This window comes from Limanda limanda, chromosome 3 (genome assembly GCF_963576545.1).
Source record: "Limanda limanda chromosome 3, fLimLim1.1, whole genome shotgun sequence".
Classification (NCBI taxonomy): Eukaryota; Metazoa; Chordata; class Actinopteri; order Pleuronectiformes; family Pleuronectidae; genus Limanda; species Limanda limanda.
Genome location: NC_083638.1, coordinates 912,501 through 929,963, shown reverse-complemented (window position 1 = coordinate 929,963; position 17,463 = coordinate 912,501). Strand labels below are relative to the sequence as shown.

Genomic DNA, 17,463 nt, shown 5'->3' with positions numbered 1-17,463 from the left:
CTCCGAGAGGAAACTCCAGTCCAACTCCGAGAGGAAACTCCAGTCCAACTCCGAGAGGAAACTCCAGTCCAACTCCGAGAGGAAACTCCAGTCCAACTCCGAGAGGAAACTCCAGTCCAACTCCGAGAGGAAACTCCAGAACTGAACATCACAAGGATCTGATGGAGTTTAAACACGGGTTTAATCTCACGTCCTGTTTTAAAAACACTCAAACAATCTGATTTTTAATAAGTCACACTGTGTGTTTAAGTGCTGTGCTGCTCACACACACACACACACACACACACACACACACACACACACACACACCCAGCCTCATATGTAATACTGTTGCTATTACAACCACCACCACTACTATTATTACTACTACTAATAATTATAATAATAATCTCTCTCCCTCTGTGTCTCCATGGTCACAATGAGTAGGATGAGTTAATCATTAAATATAATATACATTTTTATATAATAAATAAAAATTATAAATATTCATAAAAAAACGCAACTTCATATTGTCATCAAAACATCTGGAATCTCAACGATTGTGAAGTCGACTTTAAACACAAACAGTCGTCTGTGTTCTTTAATAATCTTTTATAATATCTGTGAAAGTTTCTGTTTCACATCTGTTAGTTAGTTAGTTAATTAGTTAGTTCGTTAGTTTGTTAGTTAATCACAGAATTACGTAATAACTACTAAATGATTTCTCATAAAAAAACAAGAAATAACTAATTTTATTTTTTGACATTTACATAATAATGTACGGATCTCCATCAATCAGATGGACAGAGATATTTATGAGTGTGATTGGAGTTTAACAAACTGTAAAGTTGTGTTACCTGTTTCATGCCCCCCCGCCCTGAGTCTGGGGGTTAATGAGTTGTCGCTGAGGTTTCTCCGTCATAAGCTCTTCAGAGTTGTCGAGTGTTTGTGTCTTTGGTGTCGAACATGCGACGCTGATTAATTGAACCTTGTCTAATTAATATTTGACTTTGAGAGGCTGAAGAAAGCAGCTGAAGAGAAGTTCCACTGATTCTTGTTCCTGTGTGAGTCCGTCCGGCTCCCGCTGCTCTTCATCCTCTTCATCCTTCATCAGCATCAGGTTCATTAGGCTGCTAATACCTGCTGCTCCTGTGGGGGGGGCGAGTGTGGGAGGATCTGCAGGGTCAGCAGCCGTTAGCCCGAGAGTCCCGAGGGTTTCATCTGCTCCTCCTTCAGGAAGCTGAGTTCATCTTTCATTACCCGACAGTCCGAGTGCAGCTGGACCTCTGCTGTGGAGAGATCAGGGTTGTGTTTACATCGTCTTCGTCTTCTACGTGTACCGCTCCTCTTCTTCATCCTGAGATATCTGTGATCTTCCAGAACATGTGAGGAGCATGTGAGGAACATGTGAGGAGCATGTGAGGAACATGTGAGGAACATGTTCAGACTGCAGTGCAAGGGCAGTGTACAAGTACCTGTTGTTTTGAGTGTGTTTGTGTGAATGAGAGTGTGTCTGTGTGAGTCTGTGTGTGTGTGTGTGTGTGTCTGTGTGTGTGTGTGTGTGTGTGTGTGTGTGTGTGTGTGTGTGTGTCTGTGTGTGTCTGTGTGTTGGCTGCAGCTCCTCTGGATGTTCTTCCTGCCACTTCATTCAGGTCCACAGTGATAATACACAAAGTCTAGAGGGACATTGATTGACCTGCTCGACACGAACACAGCCACACACACTCACACACACACACACACACACACACACTCACACACACACACACACACACACACACACTCACACACAGACACACACACACACACACTCACACACAGACACACACACACACACACACACACACACCATGCTGACGAGTGGACTTGCCCTGCTGCCAAGTCCAATTAACGGCTACAGCAGCATCAGCATGCCCCTTGTGTTTGGTCTAAATTAATTTACCAACAAACTTTTTAATCAAATTTCACCACAACCCCCGAGGGGGGGGTGGGGGGGTGGGGAGGGTGGAGCTGTGACGTCCGACTCCGGTAACAAGAGCTGGGATTCAGCTCGATGAGGGAAGCTGGGTCTGTCTCCTCTGGTTCATTGTGAGTCTGCATTACAGCTACACAATCAAAGTCTGTGTGTGTGTCTGTGTGTGTGTGTGTGTGTGTCTGTGTGTGTGTGTGTGTGTGTGTGTGTGTGTGTGAGGTATCTCTTACTGCCTGAATGTGCAGTAGCTGCTCATTGGACCAGAAGTTTTAATATCACATTCCGTTCACAGCAGATTTCACTGAGCTTCACCTTGTTCCTCCGGGACGAGTCGTGACCTCAGGCGGCCATCTTGTGCTGATGATGTCATCTGGAGTCTGAGCGTGTGCAGTAGTGATGTCACTGATACACGCTGTCGACCAATCAGGTGTCAGTCTGCCCTGTCATCATCTGATTAAATTAATAACCACGTGTTGTTCAGGTGTGACATCATCCTGAGCTCTGAGGTTATTAATCGTGACTTCACTGTCGTTTAATAAACTTCGGAGGAAGTTTCTTGAACTCATTAATTCTCCAGTTGTGACCCAGAACTTGACCTTTGACCTTCACCACCAAAATCTGATAAACTCATCCTGAGTGAATGAGACGTGAACATCTGCATGATCCAGATGTTTCGGGATCTGTCATCCATCTTGTATTTAAATATACAGTTATCATCTCTGAGCTCAGTTTGAGGTATGAAGTATCGCTCAGTCAACACTGTCTGTTTCACCAAACGCCTCTATATATATATATATATATATATATAAACATATAAATATATATAAAACCTTAGTTCTGCTGCAGTTTGTTATTGAACTTGTGGAGGTTTGTGTTTTCGTGCTTTCAGATAATTTCCCTCTGCTGTTTCCCATCGAACCCACGGACTCGTCCTCCGTCTGAGCGTCGTCCATCTTGTCAGCGGAGAGAGAGAGAGAGAGAGAGAGAGAGAGAGAGAGGGAGAGAGAGAGAGAGAGAGAGAGAGAGAGAGAGAGAGAGAGAGAGAGAGGAAATGGACTCGCTCCTCACCTCCTCACCTTTTGATTACCCGTTCTCCTCTAATGCCACGTGAGCCCACGCTGCCGGACCTCACGGCACAGAACCCATTAAGGGATATAACGACTTCTCCTCTCTCTCTCTCCCTCTCTCTCTCTCTCTCTCTCTCTCTCTCTCTCTCTCTCTCTTTCTGATTAATTTCCATCTCACTTGTTTATCCTCCTCTCTCTCTCTCTCACAACAGAAGCTTTTCCTCCACTCGACCGACTTCGCTTTGACTTTGAAAACCTCCTGAAATTATTCCTCGGCCGTCTCCCTCCACTTTGCATCTGCTCAGAGAGGAGTCGCCCCCCCCACCCCCCCGCTCTCTTTACATCCCCTCCACTTTGCATCTGCTCAGAGAGGAGTCGCCCCCCCCACCCCCCACCCCCCCCCCGCTCTCTTTACATCCTCCTCCACTTCTGCCTCAGTCATTTTGCACTTGAAGCCGTCTTGACCTTTCTCAGAGGAGCCGCTGTGACCTCCGGAGGGGGGGGGGGGATCCTCCTCAGGGTTTACGATCACATGACACTTCACTGATCCTTCACACAGGAAGTATCTCCCTCAGAGCGAGAGGACAAGAGAACAAGAAACTAAAGAATCGTAGCGAGAATATGAAAATACTTCGTGACCTTCCACCTCAAACAACAGAATTAATCCAGAATATTTGTTTTAAATTTGTTCAGATTATAAATTAGCCTGTTTGGAAATGGGTGTAAAACTATGCTGAGTCATGTTCTGAACTAAATCCGTAGACTTTATTATTTAAACGTGGACGACAAGTGAAGCCAGATGCTCTCGATCGCCCCCTGGTGGCTGGCTGCAGTATAACCTGCACTCACCCTTTGTGTGTCGTGTGTGTTGTTGAGGAAGTGAAGCAGGAACAACTTGGACAGGATTCCTCAGTAGTGCTAAACTATGATTAAACCAGCAGCAGCGGGGGGGCAACAACATGTCTTCACGTAGGTCCTCAGATGAACTACAGCAGCGCTCGGCCCACGAGCCAAAACCGCCCGGTCAGCGATTCCTGTTCCACCAGATCACCTACACTGTCTTCATTTAGATTTCACCAGGAGCTGATCTGTCTACAAAGTAAAAGCACAACGTTTACTGCAATGCTTTAAACTGAGCTGCATTACAGAGCTTTTATTTTGAAAGGTTTTGAACTTGTTGTTGAACAGACTCTGAAACAGTCGTCATGTGACATCAGGTCAAACCATAATGACCAGGAGTCGTTCTGGATCAACACATCATAGTGTGATGGGGGGGGGGATAACGATCCGACCTCTGACCCCGGCCCGACGGAGCCCCCCCCCACCTCCCTGTGTGTGTCAGCGTGTGGGCGGGACCATCAGCTGCCAGGAGACGTTACACCTCGACTCAGAGTTCATGCCCCAAGTTTACATAAAAAGGAAAGATCATTAAAATGCAATTAGCTCAGAAGAGAGAGGGAAGCCTCGGCCTGAACCCGCCCAGCACACACACACACACACACACACACACACACACACACACACACACACACACACACACACACACACACAGGAAGCAGGTCATGTGACTCTGATCATCAGGCCTCAGACGCTAACGACGGTAATTATTCCGTCTTACAGAAGACGACCAGCGAGACAGAGGTCGAGCTCTGGGGTCCGATACAGTGAGTTCCCCCCCCCCCGAGGTCCTGATGATGACACAGTGAGTCCCCCCCCCCCCCCGATGATGATGCTTGTGGTATCGATCCGCTCGGCGTCGAATCATCAGGACGTGAAAATGTCCTCGTTAGAGAATCTGTAGAAACTCAATCAGCTCCGAGTCCGTCAGCGTGAAGTGAGACTTTGTTCTGGGCCTGTGATCCGTAAACTGTGTCATCCATCCCCCCCCGACCCCCCCGACCCCCCCACATCCACCCCCCCGACCCCGCCCCCGACCCCCCCCACATCCCACCTCATCGACCCAGCCTGAAATATGCTGCCACTAATTACTATTATTAATTGAAAATAGGAAATCAATGGCTCTGAATTAAACACAAGCGTGCGTGTGTGTGTGTGTGTGTGTGTGGGTCGTGTGTGTGTGTGTGTCTGTGTGTGTGTGTGCGTGTGTGTGTGTGTGTGTGTGTGTATGTGGGTCGTGTGTGTGTGTGTGTGTGTGTGTGCGTGTGTGTGTGTGTGCGTGTGTGTGTGTGCGTGTGTGTGTGTGTGCGTGTGTGTGTGTGTGTGTGTATGTGGGTCGTGTGTGTGTGTGTGTGTGTGTGTGTGTGTGTATGTGGGTCGTGTGTGTGTGTGTGTGTGTGTGTGTGTGTGTGTGTGTGTGTGTGTGTGTGTGTGTGTGTATGTGTATGTGTGTCGTGTGTGTGTGTGTGTGTGTGTGTGTGTGTGTGTGTGTGTGTGTGTGTGTGTGGGTCGTGTGTGTGTGTGTGTGTGTGTGTGTGTGTGTGTGTGTGTGTGTGTGTGTGTGTGTGTGTGTGTTGTGTGTGTGTGTCTCTGACTCTCACTAACCAGCTCCATCACAACCCACTGGACGTTTCCTGCAGCTTTGTGTATTTGGAGGTGAAATCGTCTCGCCACAGAAACGCTCGGCTCCTGTTAGAAACGATTGTTTACTCGTTTGTCAGCGAGCGTCTGACAGCCGCTGATGAAAACACTTTCCTCAGTGGCGAGCGGCGAGCGGCGAGCGGCGAGCGGCGTGGCCTTGCATACAGCCGAGGAGCGCCGGGCAGAACGTGGCTGCTCGTGGAAACATAAATGAACTGTACTTCATGACTGTATATATTTCCCGCTGACCTTCGGTGGAACCTCTCCGCTCAACGTGTGATTTCCTCGACTGTAATCATCGTTTCCAAGTGGAACCGATGATTCTCTTCTCCAGCTCCATAACGAGTGGAGCAGATTACAGCCACACGCTCTACTCTGCCGCAGAGGAAGTTATTGTCGTTGTGTTTACGGAGGCAACAATGGCAATTTGTTTGGAATAAATTTAAGAGCAGCGTATTTAATAATAGATTATATTGGGCCAGCCAGCGCCTGCTTATCGCTGAAGGTGTCGACATGAAGTCATGAAAACAAGTATCACAGATTGTTTCTGTTTCCTTCTGACAGAGATGCAATTGAATTAAAATTGAATGACTTCAGCTCGAGGGTGTTTGTGTGTCTGTGTCTGTGTGTGTATGTGTGTGTCTGTGTGTGCGTGCCCTGACTGCACCGTGGATTGGCTCGTGCCCAGCAGTGCAGCTGAGGGAGGCCTGTGATTGGCTGTCAGCCTCATTGATCTCCAGCATCTTGACAGGGTGAAGTGTTGAAGTCGACTTGGACGACTGAACAACTTCATCATCATTTATTCATCCTGTAACGAGACGTTTAGTGGCGACACGTGTGTGTGTGTGTGTGTCTGTGTGTGTGTGTGTGTCTGTGTGTGTGTGTGTGTGTGTGTCTGTGTGTGTGTGTGTGTCTGTGTGTGTGTGTGTGTGTGTGTCTGTGTGTCTGTGTGTGTCTGTGTGTGTCTGTGTATAACTACAGCAGCTGTACTCATGGTGAATCAATCCCTTTTATTGAAGCTCTATAGATCAGTTATCAGCCATCGATAAGAATCTGTTTGATTTTCCTCTAGTTTTGCGATAGTGGAACAAACTGATCTGTGTTTGAACAGAAGTTTAGTTGTAGATGTTGAAAATATGAATAAACATAACAGAAGTTACAAATGCGTCTTTGGTTCCAGACGCAGCCACAGTTTCTCATTCTTTATGGAAATGAGGTTTATTTTTCTGCTAATTTCTCACATTTTGAATGAACTGGTTTTAATGAGTCATTCTGAAAATGTTCCCACCGAGTTCATCAGAACATTCTTTAACAAAACCACATATTTAATAGACTTTTCATGGAATGAATGAATTTGCCTTCAAATGGAGTCGTTCTGACCTCGTATGAGTTTTGTGTGTTTACAGCCTCAGAAGAATTCTCTCAACGATCAGAAATCTTTGTTCACGTTTGCGGAATTCATTTTTTATTTGAAAGTCATTGAATTTCGTGACATTTTAGTCGTAAAGAGTTGATAACTTCATAACTTGTCTGGGGAAAGTGTTGATTCCAACAGACTCACTCATCTTTTTCCTCCATCATAGTTTAGTATTTCTGGAGAATCAGTTTTTGTTGCTCATGACCGAAGACATCATCGGGTTTATGAATCCCAGATCTGTTTATTTAAAGTTTATATTGAACGTTTCCAAATCCAATGAAGTCTCTGCACAGATTTACAGTACATTAATCTGTCAAATGTATTAATTACTACATAAAAGAACAAGTATTCGTTTACAGATGTTGTTTCCTGAATGAACTGTGCGATGAGGAGTTCAGTCCTTTCTAAGGTCATTAGATCAGAGTCAGAGGGATGTGTGTGATGTGTGTGATGTGTGTGATGTGTGTGATGTGTGTGTCTGTTTGTCACGTCTGTGTGTGTCTGCTGCACCTTCAGTCCCACAAATGGACAAATAGACAGATAACTGGATAAACTCTGTGTTGAGTCTCCAGTCGCTCGAGGATCAATGTTCTCTTGTTGCAGCTCGTTCACTCTGATGCAGTTCACTGAGAATTAAAACCCTGTCGCTCAAACGCTGCTGATTCAAGTCGTGTTTTATTAATTTCATAGAGTTAATCACTTTCACCTTGTTACTGACTGGACTCACTCACATCTCATGAAATCACTCATCATCAGGAAATACGCTAAAAATCTAAATTAATTGTGGAGGTTTTTGAATTTTCTGACACTGGTTGAAAACAGAAGATTCATTTTCAAGCATTTAAAGCGTCTTGATCGCCCCCTGGTGTCTGGCTGCAGTAAAGCTCATAATACCCTCCTCCTCCATGTTAGCATGTGGGACGTGGACCAAACTAAACAGTCAAAGTAATTGTTAAATAAAGGTTTCTGTCATTTCAGGTGGTTCTTATCTCACTGATGTTTGACATCATGATTGACAGCTGAGGCCGGCTCATGATTGGCTGAGTGCTTGTGTCGGTGTCACCTCGTTACCACGGCTTCGCTCCACCATCCACATGACGTTCAGATCACAAAATGGCCGATTTGTCTTAATATAGGTGAAGTGAGACGAAGTGGAGACACGTCTGTCTGTGTGAAGGATCCTGACCCTGGAGACTATGGACGTGTTGTTGTTGTTCAGGTCAAATCCAGATAATGACAGAAAAACCACTTGTGTCCACTGGATCGTGACTAAAGATGAATTATTACATTTACATAACTTCTTGTGTGTTGAACGAGCTGCACAACGAAGCCTTGAGATGTTTGTGTTACTTTCACAAACACTCGCAGAGACGAGAGCAGCAGCATTTTAAGTAGGTGCAGCTTTCGATTTAGTGACGACATCAATCAGCCAGGCACAGTTAGTGTGTGTGTGTGTGTGTGTGTGTGTGTGTGTAGACATTACCTACTTATCTACACAACTGTAAAATAGGAGCTGTATTAAATGTTCATATCCACGCTGTCATCATGAGCCTCACATTCGAACGCTGTGGAATGAGTTCATTTCTCCCTTCGATGTGTTTCTTATCAGCTGAGCTCACAGTGGGTTTAACCTTATTATGATGTGAAACGAGCTGTTTGACTTGTAGCAGCTTCACCGCTCCTCTGGAAAACCTTCAAGTAAATAAAGCAGCTGCACCTTAGAGAAATATAAACAGCAGCAGCAGCACGTCGCAGGTTCGTTAATCATCAATATTTCTACCTTAACGATGGAGGAGATGAGGAAGTTACAACCTGAGGAGGAGAGAGGAGCTGATTCTACAGCCCCTAAAGTCCTGTGAAACGCTCCTACACTTCCCCGTGAGTTTTACCATCCTTGTGGGATCAGAGAAGCTGCTGCCTCAATTCCCTTGAGCAACAAACATCTGACGGACATTTAGCAGCTGAGGAGCCGGGGTTCCTCTCAGGATCTGGAGGAGACGGTGGATTCATCAGGTGGATTCAAACACGGATAAAGAAGAACGATAAGGAGCTCGGTGAAGAAGTGACTTGTAAATACTTGAGTTCTTGGGCAATAAGCTGAACTCACTTCTATGACAATATAATTTAAAATACGACTTATTGAGCTTTGAATTGTGTTTTTAATGATCAGTGTGTTTATGAGACTCGACTCAGCTTCAGCAGTTTGACAATTAGTCTGAACAGCTCGTGGTGAAATGAGACAAACAAGATCAACGAGGGGAGACGATAAAAAACAAACCCTGTTTTCTCAACTGCAGCAAAAAAAAACATCACAAACGTTGAAGTGGATCCAGTTTAGATCGAGTGTGAACTCAAACATCTGAAGTTCACACGTCCACCAGCAGTCACGTAGATCCAGTCACGTAGATTCAATCACGTAGATTCAGTCACGTGGATTCAGTCACGTAGATCCAGTCAGGTAGATCCAGTCACATAGATCCAGTCACGTAGATTCAGTCACGTAGATCCAGTCACGTGGATTCAGTCACGTAGATCCAGTCAGGTAGATCCAGTCACATAGATCCAGTCACGTAGATTCAGTCACGTAGATCCAGTCAGGTAGATCCAGTCAGGTAGATTCAGTCACGTGGATTCAGTCACGTAGATTCAGTCACGTAGATCCAGTCAGGTAGATCCAGTCACATAGATCCAGTCACGTAGATTCAGTCACGTAGATCCAGTCAGGTAGATCCAGTCACGTAGATTCAGTCACGTAGATTCAGTCACGTAGATTCAGTCACGTAGATTCAGTCACGTAGATTCAGTCACGTAGATTCAGTCACGTAGATTCAGTCACGTAGATCCAGTCACGTAGATCCAGCAGTCACGTAGATTCACTCACGTAGATCCAGTCACGTAGATTCAGTCACGTAGATCCAGTCACGTGGATTCAGTCACGTAGATCCAGTCACGTAGATTCAGTCACGTAGATTCAGTCACGTAGATTCAGTCACGTAGATTCAGTCACGTAGATTCAGTCACGTAGATTCAGTCACGTAGATTCAGTCACGTAGATCCAGTCACGTAGATCCAGCAGTCACGTAGATTCACTCACGTAGATTCAGTCACGTAGATCCAGTAACGTAGATCCAGTCACGTAGATTCAGTCACATAGATCCAGTCACGTAGATTCAGTCACGTAGATCCAGTCACGTAGATCCAGTCACGTAGATCCAGTCACGTAGATTCAGTCACGTAGATTCAGTCACGTAGATCCAGTCACGTAGATCCAGTCACGTAGATCCAGTCACGTAGATCCAGTCACGTAGATTCAGTCACGTAGATTCAGTCAGGTAGATCCAGTCACGTAGATTCAGTCACGTAGATTCACTCACGTAGATCCAGTCACGTAGATTCAGTCACGTAGATCCAGTCACGTAGATCCAGTCACGTAGATTCAGTCACGTAGATTCAGTCAGGTAGATCCAGTCACGTAGATTCAGTCACGTAGATTCACTCACGTAGATCCAGTCACGTAGATCCAGTCACGTAGATCCAGTCACGTAGATTCAGTCACGTAGATTCACTCACGTAGATTCAGTCACATAGATTCAGTCACGTGGATCCAGGCCGGCTGCAGCAAATCACAGAATTCTGGATCCTCTCGCTGATCCAGAACCGGAACAAGATTTAATTCACTTCAGTCGTTTTTTACATAATCCTGCAAACTATCAAACCGAACACGTGACAGCAGTGAAACCTTCTCTTCTTCATCTCTTTGGTGCAGAAGTAACTCAACGAACGAGAGGACGTCAGAATCAATTCAAATCTTATTTACTGAAAAACTGTGTTACAATTTCTTCAAGGGGAAAATCGATGTTCCTTCGAATCCGAGGAGAGAAGTGAAGCTGCTCAGGTGGAAGCCTCAGAAAGCGAGTGTGAGAGGAAGAAGGTTATCTGCCACAGGAGAGAGAAGGAGGACCCGTCCTGAAAGAGTTCCCTCTCTCACTCCATTACTCTGCTGTTAATTCAGTGCCAGAGAGCCGCTCCTGATCAAAGTCATTAGTCTCTCCATTTGGACTCTTTGCTGCTGAATAATTGAGTCTGTGAGAGGATAAAGGATTTGACTCTGCTGGCGGACTCGTTAAGAGAAATAAAGAGAAGTCCTCTCTTTCAAAGAGAGAGAGACAGACGAGGGGAGGAAGAAAGGAGGAGAGGGAGGACAGGAGCAGCGAGACAAAGGAGGAGAGGAAATTAGAGAGAGATCGAGAGGGAGGGAGAGAGTCAGATTTAAGCTTTGTCTGCTCGTCGCTCTCTGTCCACCCCCCCGACCTGAGGAAACATTCACCGCCGGGCCTGAGACCACCGCCGGGGTCGGGGGGGTCGGGGGGGGGGGGGGCAGTCAGAACAACTTTCTCCTGGTTCCTCCTCATGTCAGAAGCTTCGTGTTTCCAGCTTCTCCGTCTTCAGCACGTTGTCTCCAGGAGGAACTGGGAGGGGTTGGGGTCAAAGGTCAAAGGTGACCTCACTGAGACAGTTCAGTCACAACTCACGAACGATTGAGATCCTCGGGACAAACGTCATCAGCTCGAGGACATGACTCCTCCCAACAGGTCATAAGCTCCTCCTCCTCCAGGTTAGCAGACGGGACATGGACCAAACTAACAAATCAGAGCAGACGTTTAATAAATGTTTGTAAAGATGTTTCTCTGGTTTCAGGTCCTTCTTCTCTCTGATGTTTGTTCAAGTGTTTCCGATCAGTTTGAGTTTAATCAGTTATTTGATGATATAAAAACAGGCGGAGACGTGATGATTGACAGATGAGACTGACTCAGGACTGGGATGTGATCTCCAGATCTGATTCTCAAGACAGATATCGGCTTCATTTTGTCAATAGTGAGAGGACATACGTCTAAGTTCTACTGGTGAAGACGTGGAGGTGAAGTGGAACCTAACCCTAACCCGAGGAACCACGAGACGCTCACTCTCTTCAGAACGTTCCCTCTCACTCTCTGGAACCTTCTTTTCCTCCAGTTCAGCCTCTGAATGTTAATCAGACATAATCGTGCTTTGATTCAAGTTATCAGAGATGATATAAAATACAACCTTCCATCTGCTCTCGTTTTCATCTCTTTTCCTCCGGTTGTGATTCATCCACTTTAGCTGTGATACATCTTCTCTGTGGGTTTAAAGTGTTTGACATTTCATTCTTCTGGCTGCGCCCAGTCACACGCAGATTTCATTTCAGTAAATAAGAATCTCTTGGAGGAGACGCTCTGGTCCGTGCTCTTTTCATTCAGCAGCTCCGTGTGGAGGCAGCGGTCTAGAGAATTAAAATGCTAAACGCTGAGTTTTCTGCTGCTTCAGCCTGATGGGACGACTGCGCTGATGAATGGAGGAAACCGCACGAGTTCCTGCATCCATCACGCCGCACGCCACCGTGCAGGCGGCTGGTTGTGAGGTTTGTTCACCGCCATGGTCACGTGTGGTCAGGACAAAGAGACGCCACATCCAGGAGGTCACTCAGTTCTGAGCCTCGTTTACAGTCTGTGATTCAAACCTTCAGGACCCAGAACAACTGACAGGAACACGTCAGGAACATGTGAGGAACACGTCAGGAACAAGTCAGGAACAAGTACGGAACACGTCAGGGACACGTCAGGAACATGTGAGGAACACGTCAGGAACAAGTCAGGAACAAGTACGGAACATGTCAGGAACATGTGAGGAACACGTCAGGAACATGTCAGGAACACGTCAGGAACAAGTCTGGAACAAGTCAGGGACACGTCAGGAACATGTGAGGAACACGTTAGGAACACGTCAGGTACACGTCAGGGACACGTCAGGAACATGTGAGGAACACGTCAGGAACATTTGAGGAACATGTGAGGAACACGTCAGGATAACATCAGGAACACGACAAGAACACGTCAGGAACATGTCAGGAACACGTCAGGAACATGTCAAGAACATGTCAGGAACATGTTAGGAACATGTCAGGAACATGTCAGGAACAAGTCAGGAACACGTCAGGAACACGACAAGAACACGTCAGGAACATGTCAGGAACATGTTAGGAACATGTCAGGAACATGTCAGGAACATGTCAGGAACACGTCAGGAACACGACAAGAACACATCAGGAACACGTCAGGAACATGTCAGGAACACGTTAGGAACACGTCAAGAACACATCAGGAACACGTCAAGAACATGTCAGGAACACGTTAGGAACACGTCAAGAACACGTTAGGAACACGTCAGGAACATGTGATGACCATGTAAGGAACACTTTAGGAACATGTTAGGAACACGTCAATAACACGTTAGGAACATGTCAAGAACACGTTAGGAACACGTCAAGAACACATTAGGAACACGACAAGAACACGTCAGGAACATATCAGGAACACGTCAGGAACATGTCAAGAACATGTCAGGAACACGTCAGGAACACGTCAGGAACATGTCAGGAATACGTTAGGAACACGTCAAGAACACGTTAGGAACTTGTCAAGAACACGTTAGGAACACGTCAGGAACATGTGAGGAACATGTGAGGAACATGTCAGGAACACGTTAGGAACACGTCAAGAACATGTGAGGAACATGTGAGGAACACGTCAAGAACACGTTAGGAACACGTTAGGAACATGTTAGGAACAAATGAGTTCACTTCACGTCTGAGAGCAGCCGTCATAAAGACGTAACAATGAAGTGAAATAACTTAATAAATTCATATTTCCAAGTATCTCTTCATCCTATAGAACTATACGACCTAAAGCTTAAATAGATCATAAAATATTTTATGATGATATCGTAGGAATTAAGTCATTATGACGTCTCCATGTCAGGAAATAACGTAACATGGTGAAGTTCTGTATAAATCTTTGAAAACTGTGAGACATTTATCATGGTGAACGATCCTTATGGAATGTTTGAGAGTAGCTCTGTGGATCAGTAGAAACATCTCTGCAGACGAGAGGTCACCTTGAGCCGCAGCGTTTCACTTTCAGCACAAATTCATCATCCACAGTTTTATGCAAATCCAGCTCAGTCGTCGGCTCCAGTTCTGATCTGAGCTGTCGACTCGTGGTTTCATTCGTCTCCACTTCACACTCTCAGATTGTTTCCACCTGCTCACAGACTCCGACTCTTATTGTAACCAGCAGGTGTTAAATTGAAATGTGAGGAGGACGTGTGTCCCACAGAAGCGTCCTACACTTACTGAGCAACAGGACTCGTCTCGTCTCCTCCTGCCGTCGTGTGGACGACGACTGGAGGAGACAGAAACGTCTCTGCAGCTGCAAACTGGAAATGTGTCAGAAATATTCTGTAAAAACGTCAGAAACAAGTGTGGAAACTTTCTAACTTTCTTATGTTTTAAGCAGTGCAGTGTTTTATTCCATCGAATCTCTCTTCTGCATCAGATCAAACTGGGACCTGTTGGTTGTCTTTGCTTCTTGTGGGTTGAGAGTTAGAGAAGGATGTGATCACAGCTGGTGAACGTCATGTGTTCACTGCCGTCACAATCTGATGATGAGCCTCACGCAGAGTCAACCATTATATCACTCTGCTGTTAATGAAGACTCAGAACAACACTGGTCTTCACTGGTCTTCACTGGTCTTCACTGGTCTTCACTGGTCTTCACTGGTCTTCACTGGTCTTCACTGGTCTTCACTGGTCAACAGCTTGTTGGTATAAGCACAAGAATTTACACAAATCAAGTCGACCTTCTCTCAGTATTTCTCAAACTAAATGTTGATGTTGAGGTGTTTTACATTTCGAGGGACATGAGATGATGCTCATCAAAGATCATAAACACTGAGACGTCACATCATGAACTGAGAGAATCTAAATTATTCTAGCTCAAGTACTGACTGATGGACTGAGTAGAAGGTTAAAGGTTAAAGGTTAAAGGTCAGTCTGATGTTACGTCTCCACCTGTGATGTGAGTGTGGACACGTGGATGTGAACTGAAACCTGACTGATCATCATCTGGTTGAAAGTCGACTTTCAGAGAATAATTCTGGGAAATCTTTCCCCCTCCTCCCTCTGACCTCACGTCTTTAATCCCCTGTTGACCCTCCCTCCTCTGTCCAGGATGCGAGAGCGACTTCTGGGGCCCCCACTGCACCAACCGCTGTCAGTGCCGTAACGGCGCCAAGTGCAACCCGATCACCGGCGCCTGCGTGTGCACCGACGGGTTCCAGGGCTGGCGCTGCGAGGAGCCCTGCGACGCCGGCTTCTACGGGAAAGACTGCCAGCTGGAGAGCCAGTGCCTCAACGGCGCCACCTGTCAGCACCAGACCGGCGAGTGCCTGTGTGCACCCGGATACACCGGAGCCTTGTGAGTGACCCTCAGCTGCTCGCTCTGCTTTCAGAGAGACATGTTACCACTGATCAGTTTTTTTTTTTTTTTTTTTACAAATGTTTATTGAGCTTTTTATATATTGACATAACAACAATAGAACAACACTCATACTTACAACTCACATTCACCCAATCAGTGCAATGACAACAAGATAAAGATAAAGAGCCTAAGGCTAGCCGAGGACAACATTCGAGAGCAGTGAAGCCTCTGTAGAGCTGGAAAAGTGAAGATATGGATCCAAATATTCATAAACTGTCCCTCTGGAGAGTGAAGCAGACAGGTCAGGGACTCAAGGGGAAAACATTCCATAATTATCTTGTGCCAGTTCGATTTAGTCGGGGGTTTGTCGCTTATCCAAGACAAAAATGTATTCTTCCTTGCTGCATATGTGAGGATATTATACAGTCTGGCAGCGCTGGAATCCACAATAGTACCTGACTGGTGTAACCCAGGATTAAGGAAAGAGGATCCATGTGCAACACCACACCAAATATTTTTTTCAAATCTTGCAAAACACCCATAGGTGCCCACTGAGATTTAACATTTTAAACATGCAGGTGAGAGTTCATTTTATGTCTTTTGTTGGAGAGATTTGTAAACGGTGCACAATCTTAAATTGCAGCGATCTGGCACCGTTACACACAGATATTTTCTTCCACTGCTCAGTTTAATGATTCATCACTTTTATACTAATGCAGATTTCATTTAATCTACTTCTTACCCATAATAAACACGATAGCATCAGTAGAATGTTTATAACAGAGGGTTAGGGTTAGGGTTAGTTAGGGTTAGGGTTAGTTAGGGTTAGGGTTAGTTAGGGTTAGGGTTAGGGTTAGGGTTAGTTAGGGTTAGGGTTAGTTAGGGTTAGTTAGGTTTAGGGTTAGTTAGGGTTAGGGTTAGGGTTAGTTAGGGTTAGGGTTAGGGTTAGTTAGGTTTAGGGTTAGTTAGGGTTAGGTTTAGGGTTAGTTAGGGTTAGGGTTAGGGTTAGGGTTAGGGTTAGGGTTAGGGTTAGGGTTAGTTAGGGTTAGTTAGGGTTAGGGTTAGTTAGGGTTAGGGTTAGGGTTAGGGTTAGGGTTAGGGTTAGGGTTAGTTAGGGTTAGGGTTAGGGTTAGAGACAGAGGCTCTGATGATCAGAAACCTTCACGTGTTCCACAGCCTGAACCTCCAGTGATTCTTCTTCTTCTTCTTCTTCTGTCTCCAGCTGTGAGGAGCCGTGTCCTCCAGGGAAACACGGAACCCAGTGTGAGCAGCGCTGCCCCTGTCAGAACGGGGGGGCGTGTCATCACGTCACCGGAGAGTGCTCGTGTCCCGCCGGCTGGGTGGTACGACCGCTTTCCCCCACGCTCAACACCACTCATGTGCATCACTGCTGGAGATCACGTTTCATATTTTATTTGATTTCAACACAAGTTCTCAATTTAGGTTCAACAAGTTTAGTTTTTACAGTGCTTTCTCCCTGAAGTTACATTTATTTAAATCTAATTTTATTCATCATTCATATTCACACTTTGCCATGTAGAAGTTAACAAAGTGACTCAGCTGTTTCCGTAGAAACACAATGACTCGTCTGATCGCTGTTTCTGTTTTTGCACATTCAGTTTGTTTTGGTTGTTTCTCAGATTCATTCTTCAGGTCTTCTCTGGTCCTCTGGTCCTCTGGTCCTCTGGGTCCTCTGGTCCTCTGGTCCTCTGGTCCTCTGGTCCTCTGGTCCTCTGGTCCTCTGGTCCTCTGGGACTCTGGGTCCTCTGGTCCTCTGGTCCTCTGGTCCTCTGGTCCTCTGGTCCTCTGGTCCTCTGGTCCTCTGGTCCTCTGGTCCTCTGGGACTCTGGGTCCTCTGGTCCTCTGGTCCTCTGGGTCCTCTGGTCCTCTGGTCCTCTGGGTCCTCTGGTCCTCTGGTCCTCTGGTCCTCTGGGACTCTGGGTCCTCTGGTCCTCTGGTCCTCTGGTCCTCTGGTCCTCTGGTCCTCTGGTCCTCTGGTCCTCTGGAACTCTGGTCCTCTGGTCCTCTGGGACTCTGGGTCCTCTGGTCCTCTGGGACTCTGGGTCCTCTGGTCCTCTGGTCCTCTGGGTCCTCTGGTCCTCTGGTCCTCTGGGTCCTCTGGGTCCTCTGGGTCCTCTGGTCCTCTGGTCCTCT

At 46.2% G+C, this 17,463-nt stretch overlaps 1 protein-coding gene across 1 annotated transcript in view; it reads left to right on the top strand.

Moving 5' to 3' along the window:
* The window catches only part of LOC132998036 (multiple epidermal growth factor-like domains protein 10), an 84,618-nt gene that overhangs the window by 26,465 nt on the left and 40,690 nt on the right, over positions 1–17,463 (top strand). Inside the window, exons 7-8 of the mRNA XM_061067521.1 lie at positions 15,060–15,306; positions 16,532–16,652. Of these exons, the coding sequence (XP_060923504.1) occupies positions 15,060–15,306; positions 16,532–16,652 (368 nt within the window). The remainder of the gene's footprint in view (positions 1–15,059; positions 15,307–16,531; positions 16,653–17,463) is intronic.